The sequence below is a fragment of the Simochromis diagramma genome, unplaced genomic scaffold (assembly GCF_900408965.1).
Source record: "Simochromis diagramma unplaced genomic scaffold, fSimDia1.1 OVJJ01000603.1, whole genome shotgun sequence".
Taxonomy (NCBI): domain Eukaryota; kingdom Metazoa; phylum Chordata; class Actinopteri; order Cichliformes; family Cichlidae; genus Simochromis; species Simochromis diagramma.
Window position 1 is genome coordinate 18,644,720 of NW_024387414.1, and position 14,045 is coordinate 18,658,764.

Sequence of the window (14,045 nt, forward strand, 5' to 3'; positions counted from 1 at the left end):
TCTAATTATATAATTAAAAAGTCACTGTTGACCTTAAAATCAATTTATTGACCTTGAAGGAAAGGTTAGACGTCAACTGCGGCATGGCATTCGAAATCATTATATGGTTCTTTTTATATGTTGACAATAAACACTATACATTTGTAAGAATACATTTTTATTCAATAAATCATTAAGTTGAACATGAAGACCACGGTAGCCAAATTTTAATGGCTTGTTAACATGACCCCTGATCTACACCCCTACAAGTTTTATCAGGACTCATTCAAAACATGTTAAGCTGTCATGCTTACAGACAGAATCTACCAAAGACAAAACCTCCTTTGCAGAAGAATCAGGACAGTATTTTCTTTTGCTCCTTTAATTACAGTATTTTTGCTTTTTTTTTTTTTTTTTACTTTTAACAAAAATGAAGCAGCCAGTGATCCATGATCACGTCTGCTCACGCTACTCGAGAAATAAAAAAGGGTGGCATAGGTGAAAAAATAAAAAATCTTGACAGACTGTAAGATGGCTCTCCCACTCTAACTCATCTAGATCTCTGTATTGATAACGCCACGGTTGTGTGACTCCATTGCAGGTAGGATTCTCACATCGTTTTAGTAAAGCTGAAAGGATGGAAGTGAGAGGGAAGGGAGACGCTATGCCGGTGGGAAACAGAAGAGTTAAAGTTGTGATTTCATGAGGGAGTCTAATTTATACGACTATATCTGTTGGTGTCAGAGGTGTAGATGGATCTAGGGCTGTGGCACGGAGACACTGTACTTTTGTATAATGAGCTTCCTTCTTGGGCCATTTTGTCTAGACGGAGATGATTTATAGGCATGTATCCTCTTAACATCTTATGTGTCTTACACCTGACAATGCCTACAGTACATATCATCTCATTACATATAATTACATTAGGTGGGCTTCGCTTAAAGAGAGATGTGACATTCACTGGCACCAGTAGTCCCTACTGGAAAATTAAAACTTCACCTTTCAGATTCTTCTTAGCTCTGAACATGAAGAGGCTGCTTTTAATTTAGTTTCTCCCGACTCCAGTAGGAAAAATACAAAACCCAATACAGTCAAACCTTTTAGAAATGTGATTTTCTTTTAAGTTTTTGTTTTTTAAATCAGGGCACCTCTACTAGTTTCACGCCACTGTATTTTATTTCACATTTTAATTACCTCGTTTATCAGTCGAATATTTACTTCTTCCGCACAGTACAAAGACAGCCTGTTGGGTTAATTGGTGATTCTAAATTGGATGTGGGTGTAAAACTGAGCGCTGGCGACCTGTCCACGGTGTACCCAGGCTCTCGGTTGGGATAGGCTCCAGCATCGGATAAGCAGAAACAAAAAAAGTGGATGGGTGGAATATTTATTTTATTTGCAATTTGTTATGGTTACTCATTGTAATTTGCATTTTAATTATCTTGTCTAACAGACCATGTTGAGTAAACGGAAAGTTTTCCGTGATTTTTATTTAACCAGCTGTGATAATGCCTCTTCTCTTTGTGCTTTATCTCCTTTCTTTTCGTGTTGACAGATGTCACTGAACAAAAAAGGACTGTCCACACATGATTTCTTCAGATTGAATAAGGGTCGACTGGATAGATGAAAGTGTAATAACTTTAGTGATCCCTTAACTTTAAATCTCCCGCAATTGTCATCATTGCAGTTTTCTCATTTGATTTATTACAAACACACCTGCGAAATTAATGACCTACCCATCAAATTCACCTGCATCTTTTTGTTTAATTTGCATATTTAGTATGAAAATGCAAACAAAGAGGATGAACCTAGTAAACATTTCTTGCTAAAAGTATATTAGCATTGTCACCATGACTGTATTGTCACCCTTGCATTAGCATTTATCTCAAGCACGCAGCCTCCTAAGGTCTCACAGTATTATGATGAGGGGTTTCACATTAAGTGTTCGTGTTATGGGAAACACTGAATGCTGATAGTTTCTGAATGCTGAACGTTTTTTGTTTTCTCCCAAGCAGTAACAATGGCTCTTGAATTGCAAAATAAATGTGAAAATTGAAATGAAAAGAGAGAATGTCAGTGGACGGCACAAGGGTGCGGGAGAGTGCGATAACAAATGAGGCACGATTCAGGACCACGGGATGACATTGCTTGACTGCACAACATTTTCTCAAAGTGAATTTAATTGAACTCGGAATCCAAACTTCATTCTCCTCTGTGGCGCTGTGTCTTTTCTTCTTCCTTATCAGGATGCTTGAATCCTGATTCCAGATGACTCATCTATTGACATGTTTGAAGAGACTCGCTTCAATCAAGCTCTCTGCATGCATGATCGACCAAGGGTGCTGAGAAAGCTGCTGGTGCCTGGGAACACGGCATCATTTGAAGATAATATAATGTAATCGTAGGAATTGCTTTTCCTTTTTGTAACTTGCACAGGTGCTCCTCACAAAAGCATTATTAACAGCTTTATTCTTTAACTTGTGTCTACGTCTATGCGTAAACATACATGTATGTGCACAAAGTAACAGGAGAATAACGGGCATGTGAGCGATAACACTGGGTAAGCTTACTGGAAGCATTTCAAAGGTGTGTACTGTTCCCTTGGGGAAGGGGGAGTAGCTAATTACTACAGAGATTTCCCATTCTCCATCACTTATTAGTCATTTCCTCATTATAGGCAACCAGCCACTGAGAATAAAACCAACCAATGAGTTCTCCTCCTGTCCTTACTGCTTTTGCAGCACCTCCAGATAGACCTCCAAGTAATACCAGGGCGAGGGAAGCCCAGCTGAGTTTAAAGGCATTAAAAGTAATGTGATAACATGGAGGCAATGAGCTGCTTTCACTAAACAACAGCACCTTGTCCCAGGGTGCAAGCCTGTTGTTGATTTTATTGCCAGTGAATGTTAAGCGATGGTGAGTGTTCTTTAATTGTGGCCATAAATCAGTCAACCAGGCACAAAAAGGGCTGCAGAAGAGAGCCCGACAGCGAGAGAAGGAAAAGCCGTCTATACTGGACTCAGAGCCCACCTGAGGCTCAAAGCCATCCTGGACATTTAGTGGCCTTGATAAAAACAGTTTTCATCACAATCAAACCCCTCCTTCGTTCATAAAACATGTGCAGATGACCTCCTGCCAGAGTCCTCGCCACATCCTGCATCTTTGTCCCTGAATCTGACAAAAATGAAGGTCTACGTCTCCCCACAAGTAGGTGTCACCATGGAAACAACCGTTATTCAGTGCTCTCAACAATAGCCGTTAAATGAAAGGAGCTGTCTGATGGAATTAAAGAGTAGGCTTAGTCCCTCTTTCCATGCAAGGTACTCACAGCATCGGCAAACCACACAAAGCAAATGTGTAGCTGATAGCCTAACCTACTTTTTACCAAGCACATCAGTATCGCTTTTTCTTTTCATCCTGCTTGTGTGGCAGCATGAGGCGAGGAAATGTTTTGTGAGATGATCACTGGAATATATGAGTAGGATCAGAAGAAGCTAGATGACAAAAGAAACAGATTAATGCTGATTCGAGATTTGAATCATTCAGTAATTAATCGTTTATTTAATTACAATAAACCCCAGAGACATTTTCACTTAAATGATGAGATTTATTTACCTAACTGCAAGACAAAGAGCATAAACTACAGGAACAGAGGTTTGTGCAAATGCAGGCTTGCATATTAGCATATCATAAAATCCAAAGGAATGACTGTACAGCACAGCGTAACAATAAAAGTATGCATGCAATAAATCCCTTTTTTCCCTTTAAAGAAATCAAATATTTACTAATGATGCATGGGATCCTTGTTGGCCACGGGGCCGGCAGTTACACCAGGTTCATATTACAGCTATGGACTGTAAACCCTACTCTGCTGAGCAGGGGAAAGATAGAGAGAAAGAGAGAGAGTGCATGGGAAATTTCCGATACAACGAGGAGGTGTAAAACCTATGACTTGTTAATTTTGTCTGACAATAGTGCAAGAATAGATAAGGGAGAATAAGTAGCTCAGTGAATTCCTCACAGCTTTTTTTTTTCCAATCTGCAGAGCAAGATGGGCACATGCACTGCGGTCTTACTGCTTTAGTTAACTCTTGATTGCACCATTATGGTCCAGTAGATAAATTCTCATTAGAATAAGAATGCCGTTTATTTTATTTTTTTAAAAATCGAATTAAGTTTGTTAAGCCTTGATGATGCCTGGGTTCAGGGCAGTTCTTGCAAACAAGCGCACAATTATTATTTCAGCATTCCATATTTGAATCATTGCAGTTAAAAGGAAATGGAAACAGAATAGGATCTTTAATTGATTTGAGTAAAGATTTCGAAGATTTGTTTGCGGAAAATCTGGTGAAGCATAGAAGACCCATCCATCACTGCTGTACAACCATCAAACTCCCCTTGTAATTTAGATAAGCCATGAAGCATTGTTGATGATAAAAGCAAACTAAAGTTGCTTATAAGGGATAACATTTAGCCTGAATTCTGTGGTTAATTACTGATCATTTTTAAAATCCCATCTCATGCAAATGTTAAAAGTATAAGGGAATGAACCATTTGAGCCAGAGCAGCTCATAACCTGAGGCAGAGTCGCGTAGAGTGAGATACTGTAAGTTACAGGGGACAAAAAGCGTATTGCCACGTTAAGGCACAAATCACAGAATGAACATGGATGTCTTCTAGTTATTAATAAGGGAGCTGGTTTGCCCTCAAGGAAGAGAAATACTAGTTGATATCTGCACTTCCTGCCATATTTCATTAGAATAAGTGGCAGCTAAAGAATTGTGATAAAGTACAAAGCTTGCTTCATTGACAAAATCTCTTAAAAAATGCTTTTTGTTACAGTAATTATCCAAGAATGGCAACATTTTCTGTGCTGTAAATCATTTACAGGAGAATAATAAGGACTGTATTAAGATGCATGAACAGCAAAACAATTATTCATCATGCAGGAAAGTCAAAACTTCTGAATAACCAGCCAAAATCTTCAGATGCTGATTATTCCAGCCGAGAATTTCCTCATTTTTGCATTTATTCCTACACCGCTGTAAACTGGTAACGTGGCGCTACGCTTCAGCTGTGAGACGCAATTCCCTCCAGGATTATTTACATTCGAGTAACCGAGTACGGCTCTGAATCAAGGCCTGCTGAATCAATAGGTCTCATCCTGTGATCCACAGTGACGGAAGAATCCTCAATAGCTGATCATCAAAGTTCAAAAAGCAGCTGACAGCAGAGGTAGCTGTGTTTAGGTGCTTTCATGGGAAGTCAATAATCTGTGTCTGGGGAAGGGTGGTTAAACTCTAGAGGACAAATCAAAGTCTGACTAGTATTTGTAGTTTGGAGTGGATATGTGCACGATGGAGTAGCTGTAAAGACTTAATTTGCTTCCTTTACATTTATTGGCAGTGACAGAGTGGTTTCTTTCCAAGTGCATTTGTCACCATTCAGAATCATTCACAGTGCAAATGCACCATTGTAGATAAACTATACAAAGTACAGGGTCAAATAAAGAACAGCCAAACCGTGTTAGAGTATAATTTGCACATTATCCAGCTTGACAGTCGTGGAGCGCTCATGTTATTTATTTTTACTGAAACTCACTACTGTATGATCACGTTTTTAAGCAATGGTCATCAGATGATTAATGAGGAATTTAACACTTCCTGTGGGGCTTAAACTTGTAATTATTAACACTGTCATTAAAGCAAACCTTGCATATGCAACTGAATACCAAAGGAGAACACAATACTAAGCAAAATATAGGATTTCTTTAGTTCGGGGAGAGATTTCATTCAAAACGTAAAAATCTTTTGAATTAGTGTTGATCAATAAAAATGTAATGCTGAGGTGAAATCTACATTCTTGGAAATAATTACTTGATTAGGCAAAAGCTTTTGTTGTCAAGGTTATTTGTACACTTGAAAATTAATTAAATGCCAAGAGGACGCCTTTTGAAGGACTATCTGGTGCTGTTGACTTTTTGCACACTCGTTGAAAAATAATTGCCGGTAGCTTAAACACACAGTCTCTCTTTTCTTCTTTAGATTGCAATATCCACACAGGTATTCACAGTACAATAATAATATATATATATTTTTAAAAAACAGCAACTTGTTTTTCTGCTGCAAAGCGTTTCAGTTTAGAGACTGTGCTTTAAGCACTGTAGCATTAGTAATAAGGGCAAAACATGACAGCTTTTTCTGACTGACACGGGTTACGGGCTACACTCTGAACAATATGAAGACAATCTGACAAAGCTCAGGCAGGATAAATAAAAATGAAGGTTACGTCTTTTATATACTGAACATTGTGAAGCTCAATAGAACAGCAAAATCAAAGGTCTCCATCCAGTAAACAGGAAACCTTCAGGCAAGAGTTAGATGGAAGTGAAATAACGAACAGTTTATCATGGATCGACGTTTTTCTTTTTTTATTATTATGAAACGCTGAAGAAAATGGAAATTTGGTGACCAGTCATACTATTGTTTTAGATTTTGATCTATGTGATGTAAATGTAATGGATATATTAAGTTGTGCATAACAGCGCTAATGGTTCACTTGTGCTTTCATTTCTTGTCTTTCTCACCCATTAAATCTATCATCAAACATCAAGTAGAATTATATTTCATGTAAAAGGCAGCACAAAAAAGGAACGGAAATATATCTATAAAAAGAAGTCACTGCAGAAAGTACAACCTGCATGGTTTAGAGATGACAACAAACAAAGATGGATTCACCCGACAAAAAGCATGACTTTCACAGCTTACATCGTAGCCACTAGACAAGAGACCAAAAATAGGGCGCAGTCATCGATTAGCTCTTTGAGAGTATGTTACTCGAGCTTTGCTCATGGATACCCGCAGAAAAGGCAGCGCCTTACAACCTTTCGCTACTACACAACCACCCAAACACATCTTCCGTTCCTGTCTTGCTCTGTCTTTTCGGCTCCCTGTTACAACTGAAAAAGCACACCAAGAGCTGAAGCTGTAGCAAATATTGCAGATTGCTGAAGTTATTATGTCACTTGCAGTTTCACAGAAGTTCAAGATGAACAAGTCTGGCATGAGAGCGCTCAACAAAGATATTTCCATTGCTGCTGTTTTTTCATCAGGTTTTCTTGGAAAATGGTTCAGAGCTGTTATTTAGACTCTTATTTTACACAGGATACATACATTTGGCAACCTGTACAGTCCAACTGTCAATCACACATGGCACTAATTGTTTTTGTTTGCCAAGAAGTAGTAGTGCCAGTTCTTGCATTTGCAATGAGGGCTGCTCTTGATTTGTTGATTATGGTTGCTGCCTTTTGGAAGAAAAAAAAAAGCTTTTAAGCCTTAGCAACCGTTTTCATTTATTCCAATGTCAGGTCATGGGTTGTTTGGCCAATTCTGCAGACAGATTTTGATTTGCAGGGCAAATTGTTTATTTGTTATTAACTATTTTAAACCATCCACACGTCCATGCTTAAGTTAAAACAATCAAATTGCGATGAAATCATCTGGTATAGTACCTCTCCAAAACAATATCTGAACACACTGTATGTATAAGGGGAAAAAGCTGAACTTCATGGGCAACAAAGAATATTAAGCCTGCCGCGATCAGTAGATCGTCACTAAGGGATTTGTCTGCATGCATAAAAATCATGGGGGAAAAAAATCCTCCAGGACTCCTGATGCTGAAACAGCTGGATGGTCGATTTGCACAGTCAGAGACGAGTGCTCAATCCGCACTGAGCGCAGAAATATAACCCACAATCTCTGTAGTACCGTCCTTGTGTAAACACTTTGCTTGTTTTGAAAAATGAAATACACGAGCGACAACACATTTAGAAGGTTTTTTTCTCCAGTTTATGTCCAAAGTGAGACAAGCATCCTTCTCAGTTTGCCAGACTGATGCTGTGGTCAAAAGCTTGGTCGCGGGAACAGGGTGTGCAGTTATTCTGTTGGAGTGGTGGCAACTGGGCTGAGGATGGGAGTCGGTAAGTCCCTCATAGGACTCATAGGAGAGATGGCCTTGTGGCTGAAGTACTCTACTACTTGGCTGGGCACCTCTGCCAGAACACATTTGGCCAGGGCGGCAGGTGATGCCTGCAACAAAGTTAGAGAACAGCTGGAGTTGTTAAGACAATTGTTAAATATTGTTTTAATCTGTGATAAGGAACATAAAGGTTATAAGGTTTCTCATCTACATCTAGAGCCTCTGGTGGCAATAATGATGTTCTTTGTTTCAGACAAATTTTTAAAAGTACGTCAGAGTAAGACCTCTATTAGATGGCACCTGTTGTGTGCATTACTCTGTACAAAGTCTGTTCTGTCTCACTCCCAGGAGTTACATAAACCAAAATAATAAGTCCTGCAGTGTTTGTTTTACTGTATTGCCACTGATTTATTCGTGTTTTTCTTACTATTAAGGGGCCATCTACAGTTGCACAGTAGCATAAAGTTATACATATACATTACAGCAACATAAATGTGGCAACATATCTTATAATTCATTTTCAACTTAAGTGACTTGCATGAACTGATAGTTTCAGACTGAAACACTAACCTAATATGCAGTAAGTAAATTAAAATGAATCTGATTCATCTGATTCATCAGAAGTGGCCAGAACAGCTTTAGTTCTTCTTGCATTGACTGTCCGAATCTCTGTAATTCCAGCAAAGCAATGAACAACATTACTTTGAAATGTGTTCACTGATATGGCGTTTTGATGGTTGTGGCTGAATTGGCTGATGTGCACTATCAGATGAATGCAGAGTCAGGAAAAGATTTTATTTAGTTTATGCATTAACTCGTTATTCCGTGTATTCTGTGCATATTTTCAGAAAATAGGGAGACATGAACAAGAATCTATAACAGACGGTGCAATTATACATCGGAAAAATTACTAATTGGATGTAACAACATTAAGAAACCGTTCTCGTGTGTGCACATTTCTGGATTTCTTCCAGTCCATGATGGCCATCTGTAGCAGTTGAAAAACCAGCAAAAGCTGCCTGTTTATTCTTTTAAATGACAAGGGCTTAATAAAATGATAATAATAATTATTTTTGAGAGCATCCCATGCTAAGCAGTCACACAGAGCGGGATTGAAAGGAATCCTGAACAAGTCAACAAAAGCAGACAGATGGAGAGAAGGACTGACCGTTTTGAAGTCTCTGAAGGGCACAAACTGCACAATGTCTCTGAGGACTGGCTCGCCCTTCGGTGAGCGTAGGACTCCATCGTCTCCATCCAAAATTTGCATGTCTGTGAAGTCGGCATTGCCCACACCAACAATGATTATGGAGAGAGGCTGGTAGGAGGCTCGTACAATGGCTTCACGTGTGTCTGCCATGTCAGTCACTACACCATCCGTGAGGATGAGCAGGATGTGGTATCGCTGGAAGAAGATAAAACCTTTCACTGTGAATTAATCCATGCTAACGTTAACCCATTTCAACCGCAACATGTGGTTCTAAGCTCAGTGTGCGCTGTCATCTGAAGGAGGCCTTTCATGCTGTTCTGGATCATTTTACAGCCTCTGCTGAGTAGAAAAGATTATGTGTTTGTGTCAGTTAGTCAAAAATGTTACATAGAAAACAACAGAGTCCAAAACAAATAATCAAAAAAAAAAGGAGCATAAGATAAAGAACAACTAGATCACAAGCAGAGACACCACATGTGTGTCCGTGTGCGCAAAATTAATTTCAAGTGTGTAATTACTTGAGCAGCATGGACCCAGGATATTAACATGGAACAATGTACTGTAAACACTTCGGATTGGTCCAATGAGTCGAAGTTTGTTTGCTGTTACTGTTCAAAAGGCAGACTGACATTTAGGAATAAATTATAATGAAGGTCAGTGCAATCACAGTATGTGTAATAGTTCAGAACACAATGTCTGTGCAGGCGGTGGATCAAAATCCTGAGTCTTTACTCTCAGCATTAGGAAACATGAGCAGCAAGTAACTCTATTAGACACACTTTAACTGCTGTACAAAAAAGGAAATGATATCAAAATATGTTGAATGAAATATTGTCAATACAGCTCTGTATGATTTAAAAAGTACTACTTGTTTTATAATGGGCTCCTACTTCTTTTGGACCAAAGGAAATTACTACTATTAGCAATGCTGTCTTGAGGAATTTCACTGGGAGGCAAAAAGAAACCCCGGGAAAAACAAAAAGGCCGTATAAAATAAAGAACCAAATATTTCTGAGGAAAAAGAAAAAAAGAGTAAAAATGTGCACTCACAGAAGCATCTTTAATGTTGCCGTCACCTGCCGCCACCTTGGCTAGCCTGTTAATGATCGGAGCAACGTTGGTAGGGCCGTACAACTGGATCTTAGGAAGGCAGTTCTGGTATGCCTCAACCACTCCTTGGATCTCTGATCAAAGCGAGAGCGGATTGAAGAAAACATCATCACAGTTACCTACACCTGTCAGTTAACAAGTCCAGGCTGAAGTGTACAGTCAGATGACTCATTTGCTGAATACTAACAAACTTGGCCTGAATTATTTTTGTTGTTGTTTTTCACAATTTGAAGACGGACACTTTAGGTTTCAACCAATCAGTTATGAAATCCATGAATATTATCACATTAAAACACTAACTTTTAAGTAAGTACAAAATTACAGAGAGACGAATGCAGAAATGGTTGCACCTAATTAGTTTGTGTTATTTTACCGGTGGTGTAGATGCTCTTTCTACTACTATCAGTGGAGGTAAACAAAGCCCGTCAACCTACCTTCACATTCATCATCCTCTGGGTTGAAATTAATGGCAAAGTCATGGGACACCTGTGAGTGGGGAACGAGAGGAGAAAGTGTGAAAGGCTTCCAATTTAGGATTTGGTGAAGAAATCGAACCTTTTTTTACTTCCATGTTTTGTTTTTTACTGCAATTCTGTTAAAAAATGTTAGGTGAATACAAACGTTTGATCTAAATAGAATCAAAAAGAGCAGGAAACACATGGAAAAGTCATATAAGGTAAACACAAGACAGCAGGATAATAAGACACAGGGTAAATATAATAGTGACTCACATCGCGTGGTTGTCCAACAAGAGGATTAGTTTTTGGGTTTTTTTTTTTAACTAATCAAGGGGAAATACTGCATTTCCTAAGATTAGTCAAAGGCAAACTAGATCAGATCAGGTGGTAAACAGACAACAACATCAAGAGTTGTGATTAAAATGTTCATCAAATATTGCCGAAATTTGACACGTATTGTTTTTTTAACGAGGCTTGCGTATGTCCCATAATGGTGCAGTCTATCTATGCTATTTGTATACATATCCCAAACCAATTATTCATCACACTATACAGTAATGAGTATAAAGCATGTATTACGTGCTTAATATCTGTTTTTTTAAACAGGCTTTGCACCCACTCTTCTTTTAAATGTTTTTTTCCCTGCAATCCAAATGTCAGATACATTTTGTTTATCTCAAAGCTGTTTAATTGGCAAAAATAAAATCCCCCTCTCAATCCATCCTCTCACAAGAAACTGTTTTTTTTTCCCACAGGCACCAACTGTCAGCCAGATCAGTGACAACTGACTCTTCTCCAGCTGGCTACTTTTTTTTTAACGTCACTTTTGTAAATCACGTCTATAACGTGATTTACAGCCTGAAGTGAGACACAGTGTAGAGTGTTTAACAACAGACTTTCTCACATGACGCAGCAGTACAACACCCAAGTGTAACATTAATGACATTATAATGTCTAATAATGCTATTAACAGCCGTCTCCCTTTTAAATGGTCCATTTGTGTGCTTCTGATTGTGCCTCTGGCTCACATATAGCTTTCAGAGACACTTAGATGGAACAGAGCATTTTTAGGCACTGGTAATATTATTAGTTTCATTTGAGCTATTCCAACTGTTGTATGACAGTCAGACATTAATATTACAATCTTAAAGAAACTGTAGTGTTCGTAACATATTTTTTTTGTTCCTTTGATCGTATAAAATACTGCACTAGTTGTTGTGAATGTGCCTCTGTGGTCAGGAGATTATTTGCATGAATATGTGCCACACTCACTCCTGAGCAGTTTGCATTCAGCAGGTGGCTCTAATGGCAGTCACAATCAAGCTAAAAATCAAGGATACTTTCCGGCCACCTGGGAAGCACATAAGAGGTCACTTGGAAGAAAACAACTGGCCCAAGACCAGATGCAAATGAAGATCGTGGTTGTCTGAAAGGCAAACCAAGGAGACGTACGTGCAAAAACAATCCTAATTTCATTATTGACTAAACCTTTGGAAGTTTTTTTCTTCTGTATTTAAGATTTAAATAACACACATTTAATCACGAGTATCAGCAGTTACAGCCAAGAAAGGCTTCATAGTAAAATGAAAAAGGTCAAAGATTTTGCAATGAAATGTGTAGAAATAGTACAAACTTTGCCCCTCCTTCCAACAGCATCTGTTTATATATGGAGCGATTCTTTTACATAATATGACTCCATTAAGATTTTAAATTTTACAACTCAACTACTTGTTACTTGTTTTGTATTATTTGTGTTGTGTTAGAAAAATTTATTATTCATGTATTTATTTATTCTTTTTTTATTCATTAATTCCCACAGCTCATACTGTATGTGATAAATCTTTAGCATTAAATTAACATCTTTAATACTTATGCGTAATGCATAATAAATGGTACCGCAGTCAGTAGAGCCCTCGCACTTCTGGCACCTAGTACAGTCCCTAACATATGAGTCCACAGATGCACTTTATGATTTATCTAATAGCTTAATTTAGATTCACCTGCGCCACCAGCGACAATAGATCAACAGGACACGGTTAAAATAAAATTGACTCCTGTGAGGAAATCACTGCTATGGCAAATTCAGAAATTAATAGTTTGCATTATTGAGCTGCAAAGCTGAGCATGATTGAAATGATAATTATGAGTGTTTCCTACTGAAGAATAGCACATTACAATCTTACATTAAACACAGGCCCTTCTGGTCTGATAGACTATGTGAGCATGGTGTTTCGTCCGTGTGTGTCCGTGTGTGTGTGTGTGCTCACTGTTCACATGACAGACATCTCCCAGGGGCTCTATTCAGAATCACCGAGGGCTTTCGGTTCCCAAAGTCTAATTTGCTTAAACAAATGCTCTCACACTCATGAATTCTTATGTAAATTGAGCATCAACACTCTGGGGCTTCTGTGTCATTGTAACGTGATATTTTCTCGAGACAAGTGGATATTTTAAGACGAGGGGCTTATGAATAAAAATACCCTCGGTAATTAGTTTTAAATGTGAAATTTTGAATGACAAATTGTGTCCTGGAACAGGTCATGAAAATTGGCTCACGTAACGTAAAATCCCAGATTAGTGGAAAATACCTGGTTTCGGTAAGAGCACACTTCTATACAGCACACATCATTATCACTGGAAGAAGCACAGTGTTTAGAACAGAGGAGTAAAAAGGGAGAACAGAGATGCACACAAAAAATACTCACCTCATAATTCGGAGGGATTCTGGCGCCGAACCCCAAAGCTGAAAATCGCTTGTCACTGAAACGATAAGCAAATTAATCAGTTACAAATTAAAGCAACTGCATTTTAATCTGTGGTTGCCTTTTGATTGCAATCTGGAAAATATTGATGGCTTATCCATCTGTTTGTATTTCTGAGGGCATACCTCATGCTTGTTTGCATTTTAGAACGTGTTAAAGGCTTGAATTACAATTTGAAATCTGTCCCACAGTCAGTGCAGACAGCATTTGCACCTGTTCACAGAGCTTCTAACGATTTTTAGCCTCTTCATTTTTCACTGTACCATTTAGATGGGAAGATATTACTTCAAAAGTCTGTTAAGCTGGATTCGCTGCCTCCAGTCAGAGGCCAGGGTGCACAGTTTGTATGAATAACAAGATAGTACACTCCAGATAAAGTGTATTATATTTGCCCACTACAATTTTATTTGCGTGTCTGAATTCTAAGTATGGATATCCTTTATGAAATGAAAAAGCAACGTCCTGTTCAGCTTTAAAGTAAACTTGAACCTGACCCTGAACCCCACACCTTCTCAGCTGTAGACAGCAAGTGTTTGCAGCACACTAATG

General features: G+C 38.5%; 1 protein-coding gene across 3 annotated transcripts in view; it reads right to left on the reverse strand.

Moving 5' to 3' along the window:
- Window positions 1-4,142: 4,142 nt before the first annotated feature.
- cpne7 (copine VII) overlaps window positions 4,143-14,045 on the reverse strand; it is a 40,418-nt gene continuing 30,515 nt past the window's right edge. For all 3 annotated transcript variants that reach the window (XM_040011768.1, XM_040011769.1, XM_040011767.1), the window contains 5 exons: window positions 13,440-13,494; window positions 10,711-10,762; window positions 10,217-10,350; window positions 9,125-9,361; window positions 4,143-8,066 (listed from right to left, as the gene is read on the reverse strand). In XM_040011768.1, the coding sequence (XP_039867702.1) occupies window positions 7,914-8,066; window positions 9,125-9,361; window positions 10,217-10,350; window positions 10,711-10,762; window positions 13,440-13,494 (631 nt within the window). In that variant the 3' untranslated portion in view covers window positions 4,143-7,913. The remainder of the gene's footprint in view (window positions 8,067-9,124; window positions 9,362-10,216; window positions 10,351-10,710; window positions 10,763-13,439; window positions 13,495-14,045) is intronic.